At 46.3% G+C, this 27,526-nt stretch overlaps 1 protein-coding gene across 1 annotated transcript in view; it reads right to left on the reverse strand.

Annotated features, from left to right (window-relative positions):
- Positions 1-275: 275 nt before the first annotated feature.
- The window catches only part of TAMALIN (trafficking regulator and scaffold protein tamalin), a 40,792-nt gene continuing 13,541 nt past the window's right edge, over positions 276-27,526 (reverse strand). The window contains exons 2-8 of the mRNA XM_061615216.1: positions 14,706-14,755; positions 9,667-9,721; positions 9,101-9,203; positions 5,467-5,560; positions 5,277-5,343; positions 4,204-4,270; positions 276-3,264 (exon numbers count right to left, since the gene is read on the reverse strand). Coding sequence (XP_061471200.1) covers positions 2,810-3,264; positions 4,204-4,270; positions 5,277-5,343; positions 5,467-5,560; positions 9,101-9,203; positions 9,667-9,721; positions 14,706-14,755 — 891 coding nt within the window. The 3' untranslated portion in view covers positions 276-2,809. The remainder of the gene's footprint in view (positions 3,265-4,203; positions 4,271-5,276; positions 5,344-5,466; positions 5,561-9,100; positions 9,204-9,666; positions 9,722-14,705; positions 14,756-27,526) is intronic.

Raw genomic sequence — 27,526 nt, forward strand, 5'->3', positions numbered from 1 at the left:
AGGATCCCAGTTCCAGACAGCTACAGGAGAAAAGATCCATCTGCTCTCAGAACTTACAGTCCTTGACACCCAACCAGTACTCAGCTGTAGCCAAAGCTGGGCAACCAACTACCGAAAATTTAGGAGAATTAACTCTTTCTGCTTCAGTGACTCAATAATCCTTGCAATCAGAAGAACCACCAGCCCTCCCCAGCTTCTTGAGAAATGAAGCAGGAGAGTTTGGACAAACCACTGAGCATTTGTAGCTGGGGCAAAATGAGAGACTCGACACTACCTGATTGCAAAAAGTCTTTACTAAATTTTTATGCAAAAAATTAACTTCTGAAACATTGGTGCACATGTCTGTACAAAAGAGCCTCCCTTCTCTTTATTGGGTCACATTTTTCTGCATGTATATAAGCTGTACTCTTGTTAAACAAACCTCCCCCACTCCTCCATCTCCGGGCCTTGCTTTCACTTAAGGGTGGGGCATCTCCTTTTGAGACACAGCAGTCAATGTGCACTCTTCGCCCACTTTTCCTCTATCCTGCATCACCTCCCTCCCCTTCCTGCAGCTACTTCCTCAGATAAGGTTAAGCTACAACTGCAAAAAGAAAGCTCCCTTTTTGGTTGCTCTTACCCAGAACCTTCCCCCAAATAGAGACTGGAACAGAACAATTAGAAGTAAAGCTTCTACTACAGGAACAGCTTCACTCCATTAAGACTTCACTTAGCTTAATCCATCCCACCAAGTCCCTATTGTCCTTCCTCTGTGCTAGTTCTAGTACAAGAGTAGGGAACCTTTAGCCTCCCCCCCGCAGAAGTTACTGAAATACAACATCCATCATCCCTGGCCATTAGCCATGCTGGCTGGGGCTGATGGGAATTGTGATTCAGTAAGAGCTGGAGGGCCAATCTCCATCCCTGTTCTAGAAGCTTCTTTTCTTAAAATGACACTGTGGTGCCTGATCTCCATGGCTTGCCTTAATTATTTCAACTCAGTGTGGTTCTTCTCCTGCCTGGGAACAGCACTTGATACCATTACGAGGCCACATACAGAATCCAGGACATTCTGTCTGGGATCCATTGACAACAGAGCATGTCCACACTATACACTTCACTCATTTTGGCTTCCATAGTTTTTGTTCCTAAGAGACCCTGGGAATTGTAGTTCAGAAGAGCAAGAGAGTAGAGCAGTTGTGGGAAACCTTTAGCCCTCCAGATGTTGCTGAACTACAACTTCTATCAGTCCCAACAAGTGTGGCCAATGGTCAGGAATGATGGGAGTTGTAGTTCAGTAACATCTGTAGGCCAAAGGTTCCTCACCCTTGAGTAGAGCTCTGACAGAGATCAACATCTTCATAAACATTTTGAAGAGTCACAGTTAAAACCAAGATAAACACAGGTGGAGTCTTGTTGGGTAGGTGTATATTCCTCAGTGAACATTTTGCTCTATCTCCTTACAGCCAGAAAGCCTTTATAAAGAAGCAATGCATGTGCTCACAGGGAGAACCTTCCCTTCATGCCACCCTCCTTTAAAAGCTGCTGCATAAAACAGTGAGACAAAAAGTATAAAATAGGATCTTTTTTAAAAAAAAGTGCTTGGAGGGAGGTTTGCAGGGAGCTGGAGTCCAGCCTCTGGAGGTAACGAGACAAGCAGGATGTGGCTGGTGAAGAGTTCTCCTCTGAGGAGATTACAGAGACAGATCGGCAGCTCAAAAAAACCACAATTACACAGAGACTGGGGTGGGGCGGTGAGAGGGATTCCCATACGTTACAGCCAGATTTCGATATTAGAAGGCCATCACAATATGTGATAAAATGCTTGCTGCTGTGGACGGCTGGGTCTCCCAAGGATGGATCCGTCCACTGGATCTCCCAAGCAAGGCTCACAAACAGCCAAGCCAAAGGCCTGCAGGCTGGAAGGAAAAGGGGTTGGCCCAGTGATCTGCAATCTTTTTGTAGGTCTTGTCCTTTGACAGGTTTCACTAAGAAGTGACAGGGTGGGGAGACCTCCTGAAGTCTCCTCTGCACCTTATCCCAAGCAATTATTTTGTACAGACCATCACACACTGCAGTAGCTCTGTTAAGCCCCTCCCTCTAAAAGCCATTTTTAATCCCAGGTCTGGGCGCTCCCACTCTACCTTTATGTATATAAATCTCGAGCTCTAAACCTCATATGCTACTTCATGCCCTAGGTCAACATGCCAGTTCTGCTAATACCCCTCTTCAAGTCCTAAATCAAAGCCCATAATCTATAAACCCCTGCCACCCAATCTGTCGAGAAGATATATTGTTTTTGCTTTTATCCCTAGCTGATTAGGAGCCAGAAGCAGCACTCCTATTTCCCAGTTCCACTCTCTTCCAGGAGTCACCAACCCCCCGCAACAGCAAGGAAGAACTGAGGAGCATTAACAGACTTGGTTTACTCTGTTTCCTGAAATAATCTTAACTTTAAAAAAACCTTCCATGATCTAAGAATACCAGATCACTTGTGCTTCTTTGGCCTTGCCATTTGCTACATTTCCTTTTGAGCTAACCCGCTCTCTCCCCAGACTTCTTCCTTGAAGACTCAGCTTCTCTTCTCCATCCCGCCCCCACCCCAGTACTCATGAGCTATCCCAAGTCAAGCTGTCCTAGTAACCCTTGAGGTCCAAGCATAGCTAGACTGCCAGCATCCAGGCCTTCTTGGAAGCTTGCGCGAGTCCTTTGAGAACTACCCCAAGGGATGCCCAAATCCTCTCACTTACCAAATAAATAAATAAATAGCCAACTTTATAAAAGGGGAGATGGCTCCCGTCCCCCATTTCCCTGGCAACATTATATCCTTTTACAATTGGCTCTCTTCTTCCTCCAGGGAACGGTTCAAGCCAGGGATAAACTTGAGCAGTCTCTTGCGGAAGCTTCCCGTTTTGCTCTTCCTGGGCTTAGGTGCGGCCATAGAGTTCTTTTGGTCACATGACTTGTCCCAGAATCGGGCAGCTCCGTTGCTACTGGCACATTTGACGCTGGCGCTGCGGCTGAGCATTGGCCGGGGGCATGAGGACTGGGAGGCTGTGGGGACAACGTCCAAGGAATTGGCAGAGTCAAAAAAGCAGGTTTGGTAAACAGAATCCTCGCTCTCATCCGTGGCAGTGCTGACGCAGCTCACACTACTGTAGGTGCTACTTGCTCCTGGCAACAGCATCCCGTAGGGCGTAGAGCCTCTTGCCAACCGAGTGCCATACAGGGAGGAACGCACAGACTCCAGGGTGTCATAGATACTGGGGTCTTTAACCACAATCCCTAGCAGGAAAGAATTATTCTCGTTAGGGTGGGGACAGAACTGGTCCAAACCTTTGCTTTTCCAAAATGGTGGTGTTTATCGGTTCAGGAGATGCACCCAACCTAGTCCAGGCCCCTAGTATGGACCACAGTGGCTCAGGAGCCCCAAATAAATCACTGAACCATAAATAGAAAGGTAGCCATCCTGGTGTAGTCCAACAACATCTGAAGGGCAACTCCCATCATCCCTTAACCACTGGCCATGCTGGCTGGGGCTGATGGGAGACTGAGTCCAACAACATCTGGGGGGCAGAAGGTTCCCCAGGGAAGTCAGACAAATTAAGACTGTTCCACATTGGGCGGGGGGGAGCCCGACATTTAAGATGAACAGTTGCATAAAATGGCAGGACAACCTTATGGAGAGCGTTAACTCTATATTCAAGCATTATCTAGTTTTTAAAGGGCTTCATGAGCACTCCTGAGCTTAGATACAGGGAGGAATAGCCAGTCTCTAACAGCGTAAAATAAAATAGGAATAATTTTAAATGGGTTATACAACTAAAAGGGTTCAGCTGCATGGCTTGGTCACTGTCACAGAGAATACCCTCTCTCTTGTAGCCACCCACCAGATCTCACTCAGTGATGGCACTTGGAGAGGAGTCTCCAAAGAGAATTTCATGACTAAAGACATTTAGTACTGCCCCCCACAACCCACAATACATTTATTATGTAATCAAAGTCATTCAGAGTTTACAGTTGTGAAATGGTTTAGATCAGCCTTCCCCAACCTGGTGCCCTTCAAGTTTTGTTCGATTCCCATCAGCCCCAGCCAGCATGACCAATGGTTGGGGATGATGGGAGTTGTAGTCCAACAACATCTGGTAGGCACTAGGTTGGAGGAGACTGGTCTAGATGTTGCTTATGCAAAGGTGGCTTGGTCACCCTTTTCCTGTCACTCACCACGGACCAGGCGCTGTTCCTGCACCATCAGTGACCGATACTCCCCCCATTTCTCATAGAGCGTTTGCTGCAATGCAAAGAAGCCAGTTTTTATTGATGTTTTAAAATCTGTTGGCAGTTTGGTTCTTGCACATTTAATTTGCACATATACATAGGCTGAACAGCTTCTCCCCCAGCCCAAGGTTTCAGGGACTCTGGGATGCTTTGCAAAAGCCTATAGGAAATATATAAGTGGCAGAGAGAAGGAACAAGAGCCACAAACAGAGGAGTGCTCAAGTACTGCTCAACCACCTCCTGGCTTCTGAACTTCATCAGACTGCCTACCTATTTCCCAAGCCCCTCTTAGCAGCCACAAGGGCCAGCAGCCTTGTGTCTAGAAGACACGAGATGACAAATTCTCAGCCAGGTCCTGGACAAAAGGGGCATCGCTCAGTGGCAGAGCACATGCTTTGCACGTAAAAGGTCCAGTTGAGCCCCCAGCATCTCCTGTTAAAAGGATCAGGTAGTAGTAGAAGGGAAAGACTTCGCTCTTCCTGCCTAACAGGCACCCTGTAGCGCTGCAGTCAGTCAGTCGACAATATTGTGCTAGATGGGCCAATGGTCTGGCAACTCAGTATAAGGAAGCGTCCCGTGATTCCGATTGCACAGCATCCCGGTAAATGCACAGAGCTCTGGTTATATAAAGCCTGAAGTACAGATTTCAGAATCAGGGTGCCACTCATTGCCAAGCTACAGCCCTCTGCTATGTTTATCCCGGACTGCCTCTTCTTGATGCTCCCACTACTCTTGGGAATGACCTGAACAAAATCTGCTCTTTATTGGGAGAACAAAAGAAGTGCACCATCCACAGAGTATTTTTGTTTATTGTAGCAGCAAAGAAACTAACCACAAACATATATGATGCAAAGAGTCGTAAGTTATCCTAGTCCAACAATTCAGCTGTATACACGCTTGTATTTTTGCCATTTGTTTTGTTTTATATTTTACAGCCTTGTATTTGTAATAATAAGCTTATTAAAATAAAAATTGCTTCATTCATTCATCTATGTAGCCTTCACTTAAGCACCACTAACCTTGAGGTATTGCAAACGGGCCTCTAGCTCCGCCCTTCGGATTGACGTGCCATACAAGGTCTCTAGCCTGGATAGGGTAAGAATCTGATTAGCACTGGTTGGCTGGAGACCATTATACTACACTGGTGGAAAAGCAGTGGGTGCTGAGTGAGCCCGTGTCTCCCTAATGTAACCACCCCGTCACTCTCACCTGAGCACATTTCCAGACCCTTTGATGATCTCAACAATCTCACGGTGGCGGATCCCCTCTACATTAAGTCCGTTCACGCCTGTGATTGTGTCTCCTATGGAGCAGAGATGAACAAAAAGCATGAGGTGCTGGCATCCTTTTCACAGCATAAAAAGGGCTGAGCAAGCATGTCTGGTTCCCTCCTGGCATTACAGCAGGTATGAACCTTCGGCCTTCCACATGTTGCTGAATTACAATTCCCATCAGCCCCAGCATGACCAATGGTTAGGGATGATGGGAGCTGTAGATCAGGAACATCTGGAGGGCCACAGGTTCCCCACACCTGCATTAGAGGATCTGTGCTACGCTATATGTAGTAGATGAGAAGTAGCTAATGTGATGTCCTCCAAATGTTATGGATTACAACTCCCATCAGTCCCAGCCTGCCAGGGCATGGTCAAAGTTGATGGGAGTTGTAGACTCAACAACATCTAGGAGGGTACCACATTGGCCACCACTGTACTAGACGGTACTTATGCGCCAAGGTAGAAAATTCTGCGATAAAAGTTGAATTTTGTGACCTGTATAGGTTATGCAAATTAGCACCACTGCTGCTTTTGCTTAATCTGTTCTGCCCTACTAGTCATGGGCCAAGGAGCTCTATTAAAAGCAAAAAACAAAGAAGCCTTACCCTAGACAACTGGAATAAACTTGTTCAGCAATTTCTTATTCAGCTCATTCAGCTTCAAATTTCACCACGCATTCCCTGATACTTTCAAGCATCTTGTTGTAATCTCAAGGGTTAGCGAGCCCCCCTCCCCCAAACACATTTATTAATTTTTTAAAAAAATGAGAGTACAGATTTTTGATTTGGTAGTCATTATCACGTTCTGCAGCTTTTCTGCACTCTCATGGAATGATGGCACATCCAGAAGCCTGGACATATATGTGTACGTGCCCTTTGAAAATAATCTGCAGTGCAAAGAGGGGGGAAAGGACACCCTTGGAGTAACTGGGAGAAAGGAAGGGAGCGATGCTTGCAACGCTAAGTCCTATGAAGCACCTGGACTCCCGTCTTGCCAGTCTGCCTGCTGTCAATGTGACCCTGTGAACAGCCACACAAACATCAGCTCTCCTGGGAACAGAACAGCTGGGCACATTGTAGAGAAAAAGTCACATGCATTGCCCTCAGCTGCTCATTTCCTAGCCTCCTGTCTATGAAGTCATTAATGGCTTTGACGCCCGGCAAGAAGTGAATCCGCATATCTTCACCAGAGGCAAGCACAAGCAGATTCATTGGGAGAAGAGGCCTCCGTGGTGTGGTCCTCACCCACCCTCAATAAAGGCACCAGGCTCCTGCCATCTTATTTCTTGCCTGCTTCAAGAATGGGGAACCCTTTCTTGTCTGGGATGTATGATCACACATGGCCTATTTTAAGTTGGGCAACGCCTCTCCCACTTCCTTTGCTCTAAACTCCCTTCCTCCTCTTCCTCAAGCAGCAGTGGCTTTGCTGGGAGCAGAACAACTTTGGAAACAGGAGTTGGGGGAAGAAACCAGTGCCCTCATTTCCTATTCTGGGTTCATCTCTCATTCTCTTGAGAAACTCAAAACAGAAGGCCTACACTTTTTTTTTTGACAGATAGGGGAGAAAGGGTTTCATCTTGAGGGATCAACCAATACTGAGCTTTTCTCCCACCTAGCTGAGACACCAGGAGAAGACGTAGCAGTGAACATGCACCTCTCATTGCTTTGCTGGCCTGCTCCTTTCTGTTTAGTGATTGTGGGGAGATGAAGGAGCCACAGTGGTGTCAACAAGGACACCACTGCCCTTATATTAATGCTCTGACACCACTTATTGCTGAGCACTCTCCTGCCAATACTCTTCCCCATACCTGGCAGAGTTGCCATGGCTTGAGTTACTGGGTCTCAGAGCGTAAGCCTCTCTCTGAGGCTCAAGAAGGAGGGAGTTGAATCTTGTGATGAGGTGCAAAGTAGGCAGCTGTTTATCTTCATTCTCCTCTAATCTCATTTTTCTCCCTCCATTCTACAGTTTAAACTGTCCCCTTTTTCTGGGATACTTTCTAAATCAGGGGTGACTAACTTCTGGTCCTCCAGATGCTGGACTCCAACCCATCATGTGGAGGGCCACAAGTTCCCCATCCCTGGTTTAAGTGAACTAAGGTTTTTTTTTTTGCTTTTGAGCCCAGCCCTCCTTCACCCACCAGCATCAGGGGTAGGCATCATGGGGTAGGCATCATGGGGTAACTGCTGAGACCCACATCACTGCAGGGGCCGTCAACCCTTGGAGCCTCCTGAGGCCACCTCTTTGCTGCTACTGCCTGCTCAATTGATCATAGTGAAGAGATAGAACAGAATCCTTTGTCTCACTCTCCCCTTTGGAATGCGCCCAGAGGAATTGGCCAAATGAACAGAAAAATGGGAGGTGGGGGGGCAGTCCAGGGAGGGGCCCCACTGAAAGTATTCTGCCCAGGAGGAGGTGTAATGCCGTAGGGGGTGGCAAAGGGGAGGGGCACGGAATGGTGAGAAAGGGGAGTGAGAGTCAGTGAAGGAAGGCCTGTGGGGGGAGCAAAGGGGACAGGAGGGACAGCAGCAGAGTGAAGGAACTGGAGGCAGAGCTCTGAGGGAGAAAGGAAAAGAGAAGAAAGTGGAGAGGAGGGAGCAGGAAGAAGTGTCAATTCTGACTGAAAAAACCTGTGACAGACGGCCATTTCCTATCTATCAAGAGGCAACTGTCATAATTTATTCATCTGCTCAACAAACTCATTGTTGCCAAGCATCCAACCAGGGACAGGGATGGATTACGGCGATGTCTATTGTTCTATTCTTTTGTCTTATAACTGTTCATTAACTAGTTATGTGAAGTTTACGAGTGAATCTATTTGCAGAGCTCTGTGTGTGTGTGTGTGGCCTGAGGCAAACGACACTGCGTGGCCCCACACTGCCTTCATCTCCCCCCCAACCCTCTGCCATCTCTTCTGCTCTACGTGGTGATGGTGGCAGCAGTGGCTCTTCCTCAGCTTACCTTTTGTTGTTTTGCTGCTGCTTGAGGAAGGGAGGATGCAGGAGATGGCAGGGTCAGGCAGGCAGTGGGTTTGTTGGCCCTAGCTTGTGGCTGTGGGTGCCAGGAGCAGGGGACCCCAAAGTTTGGGACCTGGGGCAGTTACCTTTATTTGCAACCCCCTCCCCTGGGACAGGTCTGCCTATTTGACTCCAGAGTGATTGTCAGTCTGTGCCTCCTTATTCTGAGCACAGAACTCTGAGGGAATTACACAGGCCCTCCAAAACCTGGGCCCAGCACTGCCCTTGAACTGCCAGGTATTCCCCAGTACACCCAGCACTACCTAAAATTGAGACACCCCCCCCCCCGCCCCAAAGAGCAATGATAGTATGCACTGAGATTTCCTGACTGGCTTAATCATGGACTGTTGGCACCTAGTTTCCCACCTTTTATTTTCATCTTCAAGGAATTATCAAAACACACCCACTCTTGATTAAAGACCACATAGCTATGAAATTTGACCAGAATTTGCTCAGTTTCTCCAGCCAAACATGTCTCAAAGCAAGCTATGCTACAAGGGTGAAAACTTAAAGCAGTTCATTAGGTTTCAAATAGTAAAGTGTGACATCTCTTACCTGGTTTCAGGCCTGCTACCTGGGCTGGGCTATCATCATGCACACGACATACAAAGGTGAACATCTCCACACGTTTTGTGTCCTGGTGGTGTAGCCCATAGGTCTGAAAGGAGTCAAGAAGACCGTTTTTTTTTTTTTTTTAAAAGATCAGACTGTGGTCACCCAATAACATGTAAGTTCTGCCATAGCTTGAATATTATCTGAGGAGACAGATAAACCTGCACAGTGAACAGCTATCTCCCAGAAGCTCAAGGATCCAGAAACACACGGCAAACACAGCAAGACCAAAAACAAAACCTAAGATTTGGTATTTCCCATTACGCAAATTTGAATTTTGAAAATCAAGACTATGCTGAAATGCCAGATTCACAACTCTGAAAACCAAACCTTGACTTTAAAGATGGAAATTTCGCTATTTGAAATGCAGCTACGGCAAAAGTCACAAACATGCTAATGTGGGTTTTTTAAATGGTCCTCAACTCCCATGGATTGCAATTCACAACACACAAGTACCTTTGCTGAATGCTGACTCCCTGAGTTAAGAGGCAGATGGAAGGGATTCTCACCTGAATCTCAAAGCCAAAGGCCTGACTCTCCTCCTTCTCCACGGTGATCACCTTCCTGAAACGAACAAGGGGAAAGGAGTCAGTTGCTGACATTCCCCAGGAATTGCACAGGTGACACCAACAGGCCATGTTTTCCAAAGCTATATACGATTCATCTTCACTTGCCCCCTCCCACACCTCCACACACTATGATTAAGTTATAGAAGCCTCCCTAGCTTGCACAAAAGAGTCTCAACAAACGAGACAGTTTCAAAGAGCCTTCAAACACAGGGCAGGTGGGTGGCAAAAATCAGTATTGCCCCACTTGGTCAAGCAGCTGGTTCAAGTGTTTGCCCTGCACTAAGGCTTCCTTTACAGGCCACATCTCTTCTCCCTTTAATCTGGGGACAGGGAGGGGCAGTGTAAACCAACAAAGCAAAGGGGGGGGGAGCAGCCTTCCCTATAATCCAGCTTTGACAAATCCAGGTAGGGGCTCAGAGTGGGCAAAGTAACAATGAGTAGATGCAGGCACAATGACACAGCCAAGAAAACCAAAACAGAAAGAGGCAGGTGAACCAAACAGTGATAACAAATAGGCTTCTCTATTGAGTTAAACCAGATGGGGAGAATCTATGGCCCTCTACATGTTGCTGGACTACAACTCCCATAATTTCTAACCATTGGCCATGTAGGCTTGGGCTGATGGGAGTTGGTGTCCAACAATATCTGCAGAGCCGCAAGCCCTCTGTCCCAGCCTTAAACAGTACTCAGCGTTATTACACATATACACATGTGCTGCAACTCATTTATTGGATTCTGACTATATAGTGCAAGACTGATATTGAAGAGGTGTACCATATGGAATTTTACAGGAACCACACTTTGGGGTCACCTGCATTGCATAAGTGTTAACTTCCCCAAAGCCCTAGCCATTCTGAATTTTGTGCCCTTCTGTGAGCTTCTCATTCAAAAGGAGATGCTATGTTTTTTGGGGAAAAAAAACATTTTTGGTAACTTGGTAGCTATTGATATTTTAAACAATGGGTATTATTGGTTTACAGAATTTAATATGAGAGCAAACTGATGCTTCATTAACAGAATATATTCTGGTGAAGAGTCACTGGTGATATTTATTGAATTAAATGGACTACTTAAAAACTCCATGCAATCCTTTTCAGGGTCCAGTGAAGGATACACAGAAGTTGCTACAACTAAGAATGATATAATACTAATTAAGGAATTAGTATCTGGACTGACTTCCCATTGGTAGCCAAATTCAACAAATCCTTAATATTCATCTATTAAAGCTACAGCAGACATATATTACAACTGGAAGTTGTTTGCTTCATACATATCATATATGAAATATATAGATGTTGATAGATTAGAAGCCATCTTTCTAAATATGGTGGAGCCAAGTCATCTCTTATTTAAGACAGAAATTCCAGCTACTCCAAGCCAAGTGTCAGAATGGCTGACTTTCAACAGAGAATGGCCATCCAGATCATCTTAAAGGGACAACTAGCTCAACAACCTTTCCCTGGCAGTCACTGATGGTGCGGGTGGGATGGAAAATGCACCAAGCTTCTACATTAGGCAGACCTATCCTCATCAGCTATTGTTTCATCCTCATTCCAATGGGCATGCTGTTTTTAGCTTGATTCAGGAAAACTGATACCCTTTCATTTCCAGGCTCAGTTTAAAGTGCTGGTTTTGTCCTTTAAAGCAGGGATGCTGGATCTGTGGCCCTCTAGATGTTGCCAGACTTCCAACTCCCACCACTCCCAGACAGCATGGCCAACGGCCAGCAATGATGGGAGTTGTAGTCCAGAAACATCTGGAGAGCCATAGGTTGCCCAACCCTGATGCAAAAGCAATCTGTTAGAGGAGCAAATATGGACTATTTTAAGAAAGCATGGTAGCTGTCTGATGAAAGCTGGTTCACCGTACAGGTTCATCATTGGACTGCAGCAATAAGCAATGGGCATGGTGTGAATGAGGAAAGGCAAATCCAACACCACAGTTGGATAATCACCTCAAGTGTAATGCAAAGGATCCTGTACACACACTTCAGCTGGAAGCCATCAAGTGATGTATACGCATGTGTGAACCAGCCCCAAGAGCACCAGTATTCCTGGGTTCTGTTTACAAGTTTGGGGAAAGAAATATGGCTGAAATGAGGTAGGATGCTTTCACAGGTGACGGCAAGAAGGGCATTTGATTTCCACAATCTGTGCATCAAGTGAAAGGTGTTGACGATTACAAGTTGCCCCCAACATAATTCATGAAAACAATTTTAGCTGTGGCTTGAAGGGAAGGAGTCCAAGGCCCTTGGGCTACTCCAAGCTTCCTGCACTGTGAACAGACACAGAAAGGCAGCCCCTAAAATGTCTACTTGCTTCACATGCTCCTCATTTCACATAACATGGCTGCCTTGTTGACTTGCCAAAAGGATTTTCCTTGCTCATGTATAATAGACAAAAGTCTTCCTCCTGACAAGATGATTTCATGAGATATATTCAGCCAATTCCAAGGCAGCTCGATCCGATCACCCTATACCTAATTGCTAGGTTTCATAACTTGAAATTTCTTTTCCCCTCATTAACATTTTAAATCAACACCCAAGCAGCTCAGAAATAAGCATACTGTAAGAAATTTCTTTACACCTCTGCATGGACCTGTGCAGCTACCTTATGTGAATCAACATTCTCCTCTTGTGTGAAAGCTGCTGTTTCATGAGAACTTAGGGGCGACACCAAATCATTTTGCAAAACACAAGTGAAGCAGATTTTTTTTTTTGGGTGGGGGAGAAAGATCAGAGTTCCCTCTCCAAAGTAAAACGTTGTTGGCTTCATATCCTTATCTCTATGCTTTAAAGCAGCTTTCCCCACCCATGGGTCCCCAAATGTTGGGGTGCAACCACATCATCATCAGCTAGCACATCTAGAGACTCATGGTCAAGGAAGGAAGATTTAAAGCATGATGATAAAGGGCTTAGATAGCCCAGGCCATCTGCCATGTGCTCTTACAGCTTCACTATGTCTCCCTAAAGCCTCCAAACTAGAATAGGAAGTGGTGCTTTTACTGATCTGTAATATTCATATTTTTCTTTGAGCCATCTGCATCAGGCAGCAAAACTCAACTAAATCACTAACACAGACCAGAAGAACTTCTAAGCCAGCCTCATCCTGTGAGGTATCTAATGAATAGATTGCCATATTACAGATCAGACTATGCACTCCAGACAACAATGCACCACAAGCTGAGTAAGTGCCCTGCAGACAGTTGCTCACACTCCGACTATCACAAGGCAACAAGCCAGCCAGAAGACAACAAAATCCTCAGCTAGAAACAGAACCGCAAACACACAGTGTTTAGAGACAGATGATGGGGGGCAGCTTTGAATAGTAGGAGGGGCAAATGATACTCATCCTAGAGATTTCTAACACAGTAGCTAAGTAGGCTGTCATAAAAGACAAGAGAATGCCCCTCCTGTAATTGAGCACTGATCGGCAGCTTCAATATACTCCCTGGAAAAGAGGAACGGTGGCAACAATAGCTTTGCTATGACAATGGAGACAACCTGTTACATATTTTACATCACCCTTCCCCAGCATGGTATCCTCCAGATCTGTTTGATTACATTTCCCATCAGCAGAGGGCACCAGTGTGGGGAATACTGCTCTATGTGGTCTACCTATTTTATGTCTGTGATTCACTCCTGTTTGCATGGCACTGGATACACTCCCTTATGGGACTAATCCAGTGCAATTCAGTGAGTAGTGTGTTTGGTCTCAATGCTACAAACGTAGGTTCAAATTCCACTTGATTGTGGACTCTAGTTATTTCCAACTCTAGTTTGCATCAGTAAAATGGGAATAGCAGCACAACACAATGGTGACATGCACTTTCAGGTGCAATAGCAGGGGTGGCTAACCTTTTTCAGTCCAAGGGCCACAATGACCCATGGCCAATGCTCCAGGGTGTGGCAATAACTGCAGTTCTCAAGGCTGTCTTCCAAAAGGGAAACTACCCACAGGAGCGGTCAGTAATTTGTTTTGAAAAAATATTTGTTTAAATTCTAAAGAATGGAAAAAATTTGGGGGGACCTTTTTGAGTCAAGAAAACCTTTTGGCATCATGACATCACATCAGAGGATGCACAGGAGTGGTCAAGGTTTTTATTTTTTTAAACTGACACATTTGAGGGGGTCTTGAGGATTACAAAAACACGGGCGGTTGGATATGGCCCACAGGCTACACTACACTACAGTGCAGTACAGAAATACAACCATCAGCCATTTGCATTGGACTGCGTTCAGGATCTGTTCGGAAGTTTGTTCAGATAAGGCAAGAGCCTTCTTAAAAATTATGACACACAGGAGCCTACTTCTTATCATCTTGGTCTTTATCTTGGGGTAGAGGTGGGGGGAATTCAGCCCACAGCTGCACATGCAGAACAACCCCAGGATGCAGGAGCGCTATCTGATGCAGCAAGGGGGGCCAGGCGCCCGCTGATTAAGCAGACTACCCCACAGGGAAAGCCAAATGCCTTGACTATGCTTTGGGAAATAACCCATATGTTGAAAGGCCAAGGTCTCTACCTTCCTATCATGTGCACCCCAGGAGGGGGGGGGGAAATGTCAAAAACTCCCGGAGATGATCCCTTTGCACTCTGTCTTTTAGAAATCAGTCAAGCCATTGTTGCTATTGAAGGAGCTCCTCATTCAGAGGCAGGAGTGAAGGGCCCATCATTAAAGCCTTCCCTGAAGGCCGTTCACACCCCAGAGACTATTAACTGAGCTGGGGTGGCCGCACGTGTCACAGCTGTGATCAGTGATTAACAAGCCACAGTGGAACAAATAAATGAGGGGGGGGGAGGAGAGAGAAGAGAGAGATTATGGATGCAGCATTATGCCTCAAGGAGAAGGTTGCCTTCTATTTAGTCTGTATACAGCTAACAAATACCGCACAGCTACATGCTTAGCCTGACTCAGAGACAGAAAAGGATTTGCTGATTCTGCTTAAATTCTCCTTGCAGAAAGAAACAAAGGCACTTACCTGTGCTGCTCGGGTGACTGGCTGAGAGATCGCCATTTGAATCCGGAGCCCTGAGGAAGTGATGGCAAGAGAAAACACACACATAATTAGTCAAAAGCATGGAACAAGGCATGTTAAAATTCTCATTCTCTCTCTCTCTCACACACACACACACATCACACACACAGAGGACTGGAAAAGGCAGAGGTTGGCACAGGAGAACTATTTCATGCTTTTGAAGCCATGGGAAAGCCAGAGTAACAGAACCTGAATGAGATCTGCTCACACACATCTGGTTATCACCCCCTCCTGCCACTACATTCAATGGGTCTTAAAGAAGATTCCACACTATATTTCAAAAAGGAAAGATTCCATGTCCCACCCTTTTCAAAACCCACCTGATAGCAAAAGCTATGCACCACTGTGAGCACAAGCTCTTAAACTAGGGATGGGAAACCTGGTGTCCCCCCAGATGTTTTTGGACTCCAGCTCCCACCAGCCCCAACCAGCATGGCCAATGTATGTTGAAGGTTGATGGGAGTTGTAGTCCAACATCATCTGGAGGGGCACCAGGTTCCCCATCCCTGCTTTAGGGCCAATGTAGTAGCCTATCGCCAGTTTTAGTATAAACCAGACTATTTAAGGGGGCTCTTCTTGAAGCAGCCCTAGTTAAATGTTTCAGATACTTTACTTGAGAATGCAAATGCAAAAAGTGGGTCTTACACCCACTACCAATCCTGATATCAAGCATGCAAGCTTCAAGTCACGTTCTGAACATTGCAGGCTTTTAAAGCCATATGGCTCAACGCCATGGGGAAATGAAAAATCCTTGGGAGAGAATGCCTGTTTTATTCAAAAGCCCAATTTTCAAATAAAATTAATTGTCCAGCCCATCCCATCCTATAAACAGACCCTCATTGTTGGGCATTGAAGCAAAGTGGCACACCCAGTGCATGATGGGAATCGCAGTAATGGCCAATTAGGCACATCTATTAGGATAATATATCCAACCATGCTGAGAGGTGGGTGGTGGCCCCACATTCCACTTCACATTTAGCATTCAGAATGTTAGATATCTTGGCAAAGTCACAAACAGCAGTTGGGAACGACAATGCTCGGTCTTTTATTCAGTTTTCCAAGTTGCGCGAGCATGCAAACGTGTGCGTCTTTGGTTTTCAGTTGAACTCAACTTCATTGCAGGGAGCAGCCAAGAGGCAAGGCAGCAGGTTTCTATTAAAGAGCCACACATGCAATTGGAATTACGTTTGAAAGCAAACATCTGCTCTTGCATGGATGTGAACGCTTCCGCACGCCAGCCAGGGCCTGCATCTAAGCATAGATCCCCATCCCTGCCCGTTTTCACCAGTCTAAAATGACTTCAAGGCTTAGATTTCAGCCTATTAGTTCAAAGCTGTTCCTTACCTGGATGCAACAGTTCACAAGCCTTTCAGAACTGAGAACAGAAGTCAGAGCAGCAATGGGATTTTCAGAAGGGCCATGCTGGGAAAAAAGCCAGCTAATGTTTTACAGGAGAGCTGAGGATTTTGCTCTCTGATCTGGAAAACGTTAGGCCCACCGGTTTGACTAGAAATTATGTCATCAGTTTAGATACAAGTGACCCCAACATTTCCCAGTTAGTAAAGCAAAATATCCCAGGAACCCAAATGGAAGGAGAAAGAAGGCCAGAATTGGGGTCTTACAGCCTAAATCCAACACAGAGTTTATACTAAAGCCCATTCATTTTGATGAGCTTAAGCATGCTTGTGTTGGATTTAGGCACCTAGTTGCAGAGGAAGACTAACATGGTATTCTGGAAAAATCTTCTCTTCTTGTTCTGCCCCTTTACTCCTCCATCCATTTAAGAGCTAAATGGATCCTCACTTGTAAAGAAACCAACTACAGTTAGAGTCTTGCAAGACAGACGTGTATGTGAAGGGTTGGCAACTAGCTGCTCTAGACAAACCTGGTCCCCCAGTTGACAAATCCTCCTAGAGCAGGGTTGGGGAACCTGTGGCCCTCCAGATGTTGTTGGAATATCAAATCCCATCAGCCCCAGCCAGCATAGCCAATTGTCTGGAATGATGGGAGTTTTAGTTCAGCAAGATGTGGAGGGCCAAAGGTTCCCCCATCTCTCTTCCAGACAGGTTGCAATGCACTGAGATTCACTCATGCATCAAGAGAGCAGTCCAACCTCTTAAATACCTTGCTTCAACCAAGAGGTGTTGCTCTTTCCATGTCTCCTTTCTAACACAACAAGCTGGCACCAGTACAATCTTCCCCATTCCAATTGTTTATTGGTGTGGTTATCATACCAAGATTCACCGTAAGAGGAGGTGGTAGACCTGTATACCTTGCAAGAGGCACAAGAGATCATTATACTTTCCCCATTACTGGCAGAACTTTACTGCTTTAGGAACTTCCTCCTCCTCCTCCTCTATTTACTCAGTGTTTAAGATGGCTTAAGCATGCAATTAAAAAAAGCCAACAGTGATTTTTCAGACTTATCCCAATTCCGTTCTCAGTGTTCCCTGTTTGCACCCTCTACAGCAGCATTCTTCAACCTTGAGTCCCTAGGTGTTGTTTGACTACAACCCCCTTAATCCATGTCCGCTGGCTAGGGATGATGGGAGTTGTAAACAAATAACATCTGGAAACCCAAAACTGAAGAACATAGCTCTGCAGCACACTATAGTTCTAAATCAATGCTTGAATGGTTAAATCTGGCTCTGTTGTCTAGAAACGATGACCCATGTAACACTCTACATGGCAGACATACCTGCCACACGTGCATGTCCATGTGGTGAGGATGTGAAAACTGATTTGAGCTTTTAACTTAACTACTTGAATTCTCTTGCAGATGCATGTTGCTAGGGCAGGAAAAATCCAAGTTGCCTAAAGAATTTAAACATCCAACCCTCACGCCTTGGATTGTTTACAGAGCAGGGGCAGGAAATCTCTAACCAGCTCTTGGTACTCTTTCTTCCCAGATTCTCCCCAGCCCTGCTCTACGCCCACTGCCCTCCTTGAAAGCGTTGCTGAATTGTGCATACATCTGTTCATCCAGGCAGCGTTATCACGTGTAGATACCTCGGCCTCGTGTGTGGCCGGAATGTAGCCTACCATACAAAAGCAAGAGTTGCATTCATTAGTCCCGCTCATTTTTGCCTCTGCCCCTGTATTTAGAACTCTTTTCCAGACTGATCTAAAAAAAGCCAGCTGGAGACAGTTTCCCCTCCCTGGACTACCCCCCACTTCCAATCTCCCTTTGTGTGGCCAGACAAGTTAGCTTCTTGCACTTTTGCAAGGAAGGCTTAACTTTTGGAGTCTGACAGAAAACTTTGAGGTTTGATGGTTTGGTTTCTAGGCGTGGGTCGCTGTCACGTACAGAATCCGTGCAAACAGCAAACCAGTTTGCTATTAAGCGAGCGGAGCCAACTGACCAGATAGATGTGGCCGAGGCAGCCTTTAACACAAGCCAGAGGAGGAAAAGAACCCTCAAGAATAAACAAACAGTTGCCTGCCAAAGCTCTTCCTGAGCCCAGCAAGCAGCCGCCGCAGCCACAGCAGCATTGACAGAAGCTGCTCCAAATGGCAGCCAGCTGAGGGGGGATGCTTGTATTGCAGATAAAGTCAAATTATTCCCTTTCACTTCCCCCACATCCCTCCGCTTTCATCCGCAAGCCCAAAGATGCAAAAGAGCAGCCTTGGACCTGCAAAGACGGCTGTCTCCACCAGTAATGAAACACAGACTCTTACACAAACATGTGCTTCCAATATCAAGCTGGAGGCGGCAATAAGGAGACGCGCTAAACATCCTTTGGGTTGAGGACTGCAGCTGCCAGTTACAGAGCTGGATACAAGGAGAAATGGCCCTTTAGAGATGGGAAAAGCGCACGCGGGGAAGTTTAAGCCTCCCAAAGCCCCCACCCCACCCCTTGGCCCATCTCTGATGGGATCCAGGATTGAAGGCAGAAGAGGCAGCAAGACCCAGATGTTTTGAACAACTACAGGCCGGTGGCGAATGTCCCTTTTTTGGGCAAGGTCTTGGAACGGGTGGTCGCCGGCCAGCTCCAGGCGCTTTTGGATGAAACCGATTATCTGGATCCGTTTCAATCCGGTTTTAGGCCCGGTTTTGGCACCGAAACAGCCTTGGTCGCCCTGTATGATGACCTTTGTCGGGAGAGAGACAGGGGGAGTGTGACTCTGTTGATTCTCCTTGATCTCTCAGCGGCGTTTGATACCATCGACCATGGTATCCTTCTGGGGAGGCTCGCGGAGTTGGGAGTTGGGGGCACTGCTTGGCAGTGGCTCTGCTCCTACTTAGCGGATCGTCGCCAGAAGGTAGTCCTTGGGGAACACTGCTCGACACCCTGGACTCTCCATTGTGGAGTCCCTCAGGGGTCGGTCTTGTCCCCCATGCTTTTTAACATCTACATGCAGCCTCTGGGTGCGGTCATCAGGAGTTTTGGAGTGCGTTGCCATCAGTACGCTGATGACACGCAACTCTACTTCTCCTTTTCACCTTCTTCAGGTGAGGCTGTTGATGTGCTGAACCGTTGCCTGACTGCGATAATGGACTGGATGAGAGCTAATAAACTGAAACTCAATCCAGACAAGACTGAGACACTGTTGGTGAGCTCTTTACCTGCCCAGATGGTGGATGTTCAGCCTGTTCTAGATGGGGTTACACTCCCCTTGAAGGAACAGGTTCGTAGTTTGGGGGTCCTTTTTGACCCTTCCTTGTCGCTTGAGGCTCAAGTGGCCTCGGTGGCGCGGAATGCGTTTTACCATCTTCGCTTAGTAGCCCAACTACGCCCCTATCTGGACAGTGACGATCTCGCCTCTGTTGTTCACGCTCTGGTAACTTCTAGATTGGACTATTGTAATGCGCTCTATGTAGGGCTGCCCTTGAAGACCGTTTGGAAACTTCAGCTAGTGCAAAACGCGGCAGCCAGGTTGTTGACGGGGACCCATTGGTCCGCGCATATAACACCTGTCCTGGCCCGCTTGCACTGGCTACCTATTTGTTTCCGAGCCAGATTCAAGGTGCTGGTTTTGACCTATAAAGCCTTACACGGTGTGGGACCACAATATCTGATGGAACGCCTCTCCCGCTATGAACCTACCCGTTCACTTCGTTCAGTATCTAAGGCCCTCCTCCGGGTACCAACCCATCAGGATGCCCGGAGGATTGTTATTAGATCCAGGGCCTTTTCTGTGGTGGCCCCCGAACTATGGAACAGCTTACCTGAGGAGATACGCCTGGCGCCTACGGTACTTTCTTTTAGGTGCCAGGTTAAGACCTGGTTATACTCCCAGGGATTTTAACGTTCATGTTTTATATTCAATGTTTTTTACTCTACCTTGTTGTGACCTTGTATGTTTTATTGTAATTTTGTATTTTAACTCTGCTGTTCACCGCCCAGAGAGCTATTCGCTATGGGCGGTCTATAAATAAAATAAATAAATAAACTATGCAAATAATGCCATGCTGCAGTTTTGAAAGTGAAATGAGCCTCTCTGCTACATACATCACCCCCTCGCCTCCTCCCCACAAATGCTGATGGCTCCATAAACAAGCAGGGCTTTTCATCTCCTGGCTGAGAGTGCAATGGTTTCCTGACGGGGGGGGGGAAAGGAGGGAAGTGGTGTTTCCAGGGTCACAGTTTTTACAGCGATCACAGGCAACAGACCAGGGGCTTCCCTAGAACTTGGCAAACAAGGCAAACAGGAACAGTGCTGCCTGAAGTGGAACCCCAATGGCGGCACCTGAAGCAGGCCGCTTCGCTCTGGGGAAGGGCTGTAGGTCAGTGGCAGAGCAAATGCTTAGCATGCACAAGATCCCCGGTTCAAACTCCGGCATGTCCAGATGCAGCTGGGAAAGACCCGTGCCTGAAACCTCTGAGAACTGCTGCCAGTCAATGTAGGCCAAGGGAAGCACCCCACCACTTCCATCAGCCCCAGCCAGGGTGGCCGGCGGTCAGGGGTGGCGGGAACCGTAGGCCAGCTACATCCAGAATTCTTCACATTGGCTACCCCCGATGTGGATAATATTGAGCTGGGTGGACATAGGAGGCTGTGCACAGTGATGCCAGCCCAACAAATGATCCTTGTTCTGTGTTTCATCAAAGGGTTTCAAGCAGCTCATTTGCTTCACCAGGCAAGTTGCTCTGCCATGAGGGCAAATGTGTTAGTTGGCAGAAGGAAAAGTGCTCCACTGGCTCAGACTGGTATAAAGAGTGTAGGTGCAAACTATCATGCTATGTCGGCATTACCAGGTCTGCCTATACTGCAGCAGGTGGTTAGCTCTTATCAGTGCCATCTGTGCCAGATCATATGGCCCTGGCTACAAGGATTTATCTTCTGCCTGATGTTTTATTCATTTGTTTTTATTTTAAGCATATACCGCTTAATCATTCTTATTTCTGAGTGGTGCACACAGAAACAAGCCATACATGAAACAAAACAAAAATTTATCATAAAACCAAGCACTGCCTTAAAATGCCTGCTGGAACAAGAAAGTCTTGGTCTCAAGCCTGAATTTCAGCAAAGAATGTGCCTGTCTAATCTCAATTGGGAGGAAGTTCCATAGGCTTGGGCCCACTGCACTGAAAGCACAGCTTCTAATTGTTGCAAGCCGTGCATCTGAGCCGTGCATCTGAGCCATGGGGAAACAAGACTCCCCCAGTATTTTAGTGGTCGGGCAGGAATATAAGGGATCAGGTGGTCTTTGAAATATCCTGGACCCAAGCTGTTAAAAGCATTGTAAATTAACACAAGAATGTTTTGATTTAAGTTGCAAAAAAGGGGGATCATGCTAGATGTTCCTGGAAGGGGATCTTTAATATTTAAGAGCAATCAGACAAAGTTGCCCAAGATTATTTGTGGATAGTGTCTCAATGGCTTTTTAAGGCATGGAACATTTGGGTCGGGGGAGGAGAAGGGAAGTTTGTGACCTGAGGTGGGAGCTCCTTTGATTTCTGGTGCACACGGACTGCAATGGCAGAGTGTAGCCAGGAGGTCCTGCCCCCAGCAGCTTTCATTTTTCTTCATTTCAAAACCATTCCTCACTAAATATATTCTACTCTGGCGTAAATCCACAGTAGAAAGCACATGCACAACACATCAGTGAAGGAGACGCCTGTCTTCTTGTACACAGCTTTCCCCTTCAAAAACAAGGAAAAGCCACATTTGAAACATGTGCCTTTCATTATTGAATGGCTGTGCATGTGCACTGTGCACTTGTGTCCATATCTGAGTGAGAGGAGGCACTCAATATCTCCCTGAGTCAGCAAAATATTTTAGTCTTTCTGTCCCTCCTATTTCTCCAAGGAGACTCAAGGCCACTGACAGATAGCAAGAAAAACGTAAGAAACCAAACATAATCCCTCCTAAACACCACTGTACATTCAAATCAATACATTAACAATATCCAATCTGTTTTAACAAATTCCGGTGGCGCACACATAAGTAGCAGAACTGAAGCAGCAAAAATTACACAATTGGCCAAAGACCTTTTCAAAAAGCCAGGTTCTCACCAATTACCTGAAGCAGTGTATTATTTATTTATTACATTTGTATCTCACCCTTTCTCCCAAAGTAGTATAATGATGGGGTGCAACGGACATTGCTTAGCAAGGCATTCCATAGGATAGAGGCTACAACAGACAAGGCCCTGCCTCTAGATGATACCAGCCACATCTCCCAAAGCTGTGGGATTTGGAGTAGAAATAACCTGAGCATGCGGGGAGGAACATATGGAAGAGGGCAGTTGTTACCCAAGTCCTAAGCCGTTATGGGCTTTAAAAGTGAAAACCAACACCTTGAAATTGATTCTTTTGATTATTTCACTCTAAGCCACAAGACCCTTCCCCTGAGTCATAACAGAAACGAGGATTTCCAGCTATGAGCGGGACTGCTTTATAGTCCAATTCTTTAGATTTCACTCTTGTCCACCTAGCCAGCAGAATATCATCGCTCCCCCACCTCCCTGCTCATGATCTCCGATTAAAATGACAGGATCACATTTCACATTTACTCTGCATCAACAGGCACCACTTTGAATGCCTCCAACCAGTTTTTCACACTATAGCTGCTTTTGTTATCTATGATGTGAAGTTAATTTTGAGGGCAGGGGACCCCCAACTCGGAGTAAGTTTGCAATTGTACTTCGCTGCTAGGTTTTAACACAGTCTAGTACAGGAAGAAAAACTACAACTGATGGAGCAAGTAACCCATGACAGATCTAATGTTTTAATCACCTAGCAGTAAGATACCAGGGAGAGGAATACCTAGCCTCAAACCAATGTGAAGGCACTGCGCCTCTCAATTCCAAACATGTATGGGCAAATTGCAGTGATTGGGTGATGAGTAAAAGGAGATGTGAGTGTGCACATTTACTAAGTCACACAATCTAAAGTGCAGTGCTGAGAAAGACTGGGGTTTAGACTGAGAAAGACTGCCACTGATTGCACCCTAGTTTCTGCTGTGATTAAAAAAGTGGCAGTAATTTTCAGCATACAAAAGGGGCCAGCATTAAAGGGACAACATAGGCAGTTCCAAACACAGAGCAACTTGCTAAATAGGGCAGTTTTAGTTGGAAGTTCTACCAAACACCTGCTGTGATTTATTCACTGCAAATTAAGTCTAAGATAACCAGGAAGAGCAAAATCCAACGCAAACTGTGCATATAACACAATAGCATGGTAGGAACAATAATCAGAACTCCTGTGCAGAGCTTGGAAAAGTTACTTTTTTGAACTACAACGCCCATCAGCCCAATCCAGTGGCCATGCTGGCTGGGGCTGATGGGAGTTGTAGTTCAAAAAAGTAACTTTTCCAAGCTCTGCTCCTGTGATGTCAAAGCAGCCTTTTGTAGAAGGCCTCTCCAGGAAACCTTGCTCTGTCCATCCCCTCTTTCCATCTTTCCAACCAGCCACTATAATGGCTGGACAGTTCTGCTACATCAGACTATGTTTGTGTGAGACTGAATGATCCAAACACCCTTGCTGCAAACAGGGTCGGCTCCAGACATGCCGGGGCCTAGGGCCCCAGCTTGCCCCAGGCCCCAGTGTGCATGCGCATGCTCACACACAGGTGCGCGTGTGCTCACACACACACGCCTACCTGTCTCTCGCAAGGAGGGAGCTTCTTCCGCCCACCCATTGGCTGGCTCCGTCTCTCCTGCCTTTTGCGGCTGCACGGGTTGCTATGCATGCGCAGTGTAGCTGCCGTGGATCGCAGAGAGGGAGCTTCGCCCGTCCATCTCTCCTGTCTTTTGAGTCTGCGCTCAGGACTGCCATCAATCAAGATGGCGCTGGAGGCTTCAGCCCCTTAGGGAAACCTTGGCCGCCATCTTGGTTAATGGCAGTCCTGAGCGCAGACTCAAAAGACAGGAGAGACGGGTGGGCGAAGCTCCCTCTCTGCGATCCACGGCAGCTACACTGCCGTGGATCGCAGAAATGGACTGCTACTCCTCCCCCATCCTATTGAGAAGCCCCTCGGGGCCTCTGTGGCTCCAGGGGCCCTCAGCCAGGGCATGATCTGGCTGCCCTTTGGGACTGGCCCTGGCTACAAGCATGGTGCACAGTTACCTGCCTTAAAGGAGGCTATTGGCAAGAAACAGCATGGTGACACAGAGTTGTAGGACAGGGGACAGGCCAAAACAGAGCATTTGTTTTGCATGCAAAAGGCTTCAGGATCAATCCCTAGCATCTACAGGAAGGGCCAGGAGAGACTCTTGTCTGAAACCCTGGAGAGCAGCTGCTACTCAGTGTAGACAATGTTAAGCTAGATGGCCTGTTGGTCTGACTCAGTACAAGGTATGTCCTATGATCATCCTATGAAACCCAGGCTCAAATCCCCACTGAGCAATGAAGCTCACTGGGTAACCTCAGACTCTTTCTCAGCCTAACCCACAGAGCTGCTGTGAAGATAAAATGAGTGGTGGTGGTGAGAACTATTTATGTTGCCCTCAACTCCTTAAAGGAAAAAGGGTGGCAGGATGAAATGAACCAACAAAATATCTGCATGAGCCACTGCTCTGGAGTTTCCTTGCCTTTTTGCAGGGATGTTGAGAACAGTATTTCTCAAACGCTGGCAGGGGGGCTCCCCTGAGGACAGATTATGAGAATTCTTGTTCTCACTTTTGAATATGACCGTTTTGGGTACAACTGTGAAGCACGCCTCCCATTTTAATTCTGAAAGACGTGTGCTCAGCTATCAGACTTTTGCGAGGCACTGAGGGACAGAACCTGCCACCATAGAATGCTTCCTTTTTTTAATCTTCAGATTCACCCCAGGAGTCGGAACCAGCAGAGAGCCAGGTAGATTTCAAAATAATGGAGCGTCAAATACAAGCTGAGGCAGAAACCGCCCCAACATGAAATGGAAAAACCCCCAGAAGAATTCCTGCTTTGGGAACTCAGTTTAAAAAAGCATTTTCTCAGCAGCAATTAGCAAAGAAAAAACCCGTCCGCACACTTCCACAGTTCTGCTCCCAACCTCAAACAGTTTTTGAAGCCAGCAGGGAAGGCTTTATGACACGTCCCTCACACAATTGTTCTGCTTCTTTACGCTCATGTCACTCCTGTTCTGAGCAACAGTGATGTCACGGTCACCAAGGTGTTTTTTGGTGCAGGCGTCATTGCCGCCGGGCACCCCCCCCCCATTAACAGTTAACACATTCTTTAACCTGGCCAATGGAATTTGTTTCTAGACAGTCGCTGGCACTCAAAGCCATTTGCAATAGGTCACAGCCTTCAAAGTTCCTTTCAACAGCTGTTATCTCTGCATGCAGCAACAGGCTGCCATAGCCACAGGATACTATTATGGGATGTGAAGAGCTACACAGGAAATGAGTCCTTATTTCCCCCAACTGTTGCCGCAACCAATATAACTAAGTTCAGAGACTTACTGCTTGATAGCACTGAAGGCAACGTTGTCTCTGCCAGGTTCAACTGTGCTGCATCTGAGGTCGCATCCACACCATACATTTAGAGTGCTCTTATACCACTTTAACAGACATGGATTCACCTAAAGAATCCTGGGAACTATAGGGTTGTGGGGTGTTTTTTTTTTGCCACAGAGCTACAATACCCAGCACGCTTAACAATTTACCATTCCCAGGATTCTTTGAGGGAAGTCATGACTGTTAAAGTGGTATCAGAGGGCTTAAAATGTATGGCGTGGATCTGGGAGTTCTTGAAAAGCAGATCTAGGCGAACATCACCCAGACTTCTTTTTTAAAGAACTCCCAGTAAAAGACACATCACAGTCACTTTCCTTAGGAAGCCAAGGCCCCTTAGATAGACGAGATCATGAACCATGCTCCTACAAGACATCCACTGTTGGTAGAAGTTTCCAAGTGGTCTGTAGGATGCTTTTCATGCTGAAATTGAGCAGATATCCAAATACATACGTGCGCTAGGATGCCAACCAAAACATCCAGCAGGTATTATACAAAGGGAGTGACAGGTAGCAAAAGTTGTCAAAGGAGCAACTGGACATTAGTCAAGCACAGGAGGCCAAAGTGCAACATGGGGACAGGGAGGCTTAACAAAGGCCTCAGTTCATGGATCGCATCCAGCACAAAGGGTCCACACACATTTCAAATGACTTTACACAGGAGCAGTGAGCAGAGGTGCTTCTGTGAATGTTACAGAAAAAGAGAAAACATGCCCTTTTGTGGTTGATGTGGTACATGTATACTTTCTGTTTTAGTAAGTCAACCCTTAAGAAACCGTGCGGAAGTACAGAATGGGATCTGAGAGTGAGCGTCAAAGTCTTCACAGAAATAAAAGAAAGGCTTGGAGGAGGGTTTGCAAAAGGAGTTTCTGCCATTGTAAGCCTCTAAATTCTATCACTTATAAAAATGACACCTGTTGAGTTAATAACTTGAAACTTGGCATACTACCTGATGGGATCTGCAAACAAGTCAAATTCTAAATTGATCCAGCAAAAATTGGCACAGATACAGCAACATATAAAAGTACTGCAACTGACCCCTTTTACTCCTATTAATTCGTTTATTTTCCATTTTGGTGAAAACTACCAATGTACTTTATTCAGACTTCTCAAGAAAAGCAATACTTAATTGGTCAAGTTCTGATCAACAGTTCAAAAGTGAAGGTTTTCCAGCTCCAATAAGTCTATGACACCAACTACTGGTAAAATAAGGTAGGGCATACACAGTTCAACCTTTGGAGTGAATTTTTTGCTAGGACTACAACACTTGCAGATGGAGCATGTATTGAATCCTATGTGCAGTGCTTATTCTTTCAGTTATGGAATATGCCAATGTGGTGCAGTGATTAAGTGAGGGCTCACTAGTCTTTTGGGGCCCATGGACATATTTGGAAACCTGCCCCACTCGCACCACAACCCCCAAAAGAGTTCCCCCACAACACCCCTGCACACTCCACCTTTACTGATATCCCCCAAAATGCTCCCTCATAAACTAGAAGCCATTTTGTCAAGTAACCAATAAATAATAAATATTCATTTAATTTATTACCCGCCCTTCACCCTGAGGTCCCAGGGCAGGTTACAATATTTTAATAATAAATAACAATAAACACCTGCCACCTACCCTGTTCCACACTGAAACCTCATACTGAACCCCCACCCCACATCCAACCTTACAGAAACTCCAGACACACACTTTGACCCACACTGATTGAAACTCCCCACTGCAAACAGATATACCCACATCGCCCCACACGGTAACCTCACACACATCACACATTTAACCGAACCTGGTATTTTAATAAATCTCCTTTTCAAAAACAAGGAAAAAAATCAATTAAAAAACTCATACGCTTTAAGACCAGTTAAGGCTCTCA

The sequence above is a fragment of the Rhineura floridana genome, chromosome 3 (genome assembly GCF_030035675.1).
Source record: "Rhineura floridana isolate rRhiFlo1 chromosome 3, rRhiFlo1.hap2, whole genome shotgun sequence".
Classification (NCBI taxonomy): Eukaryota; Metazoa; Chordata; class Lepidosauria; order Squamata; family Rhineuridae; genus Rhineura; species Rhineura floridana.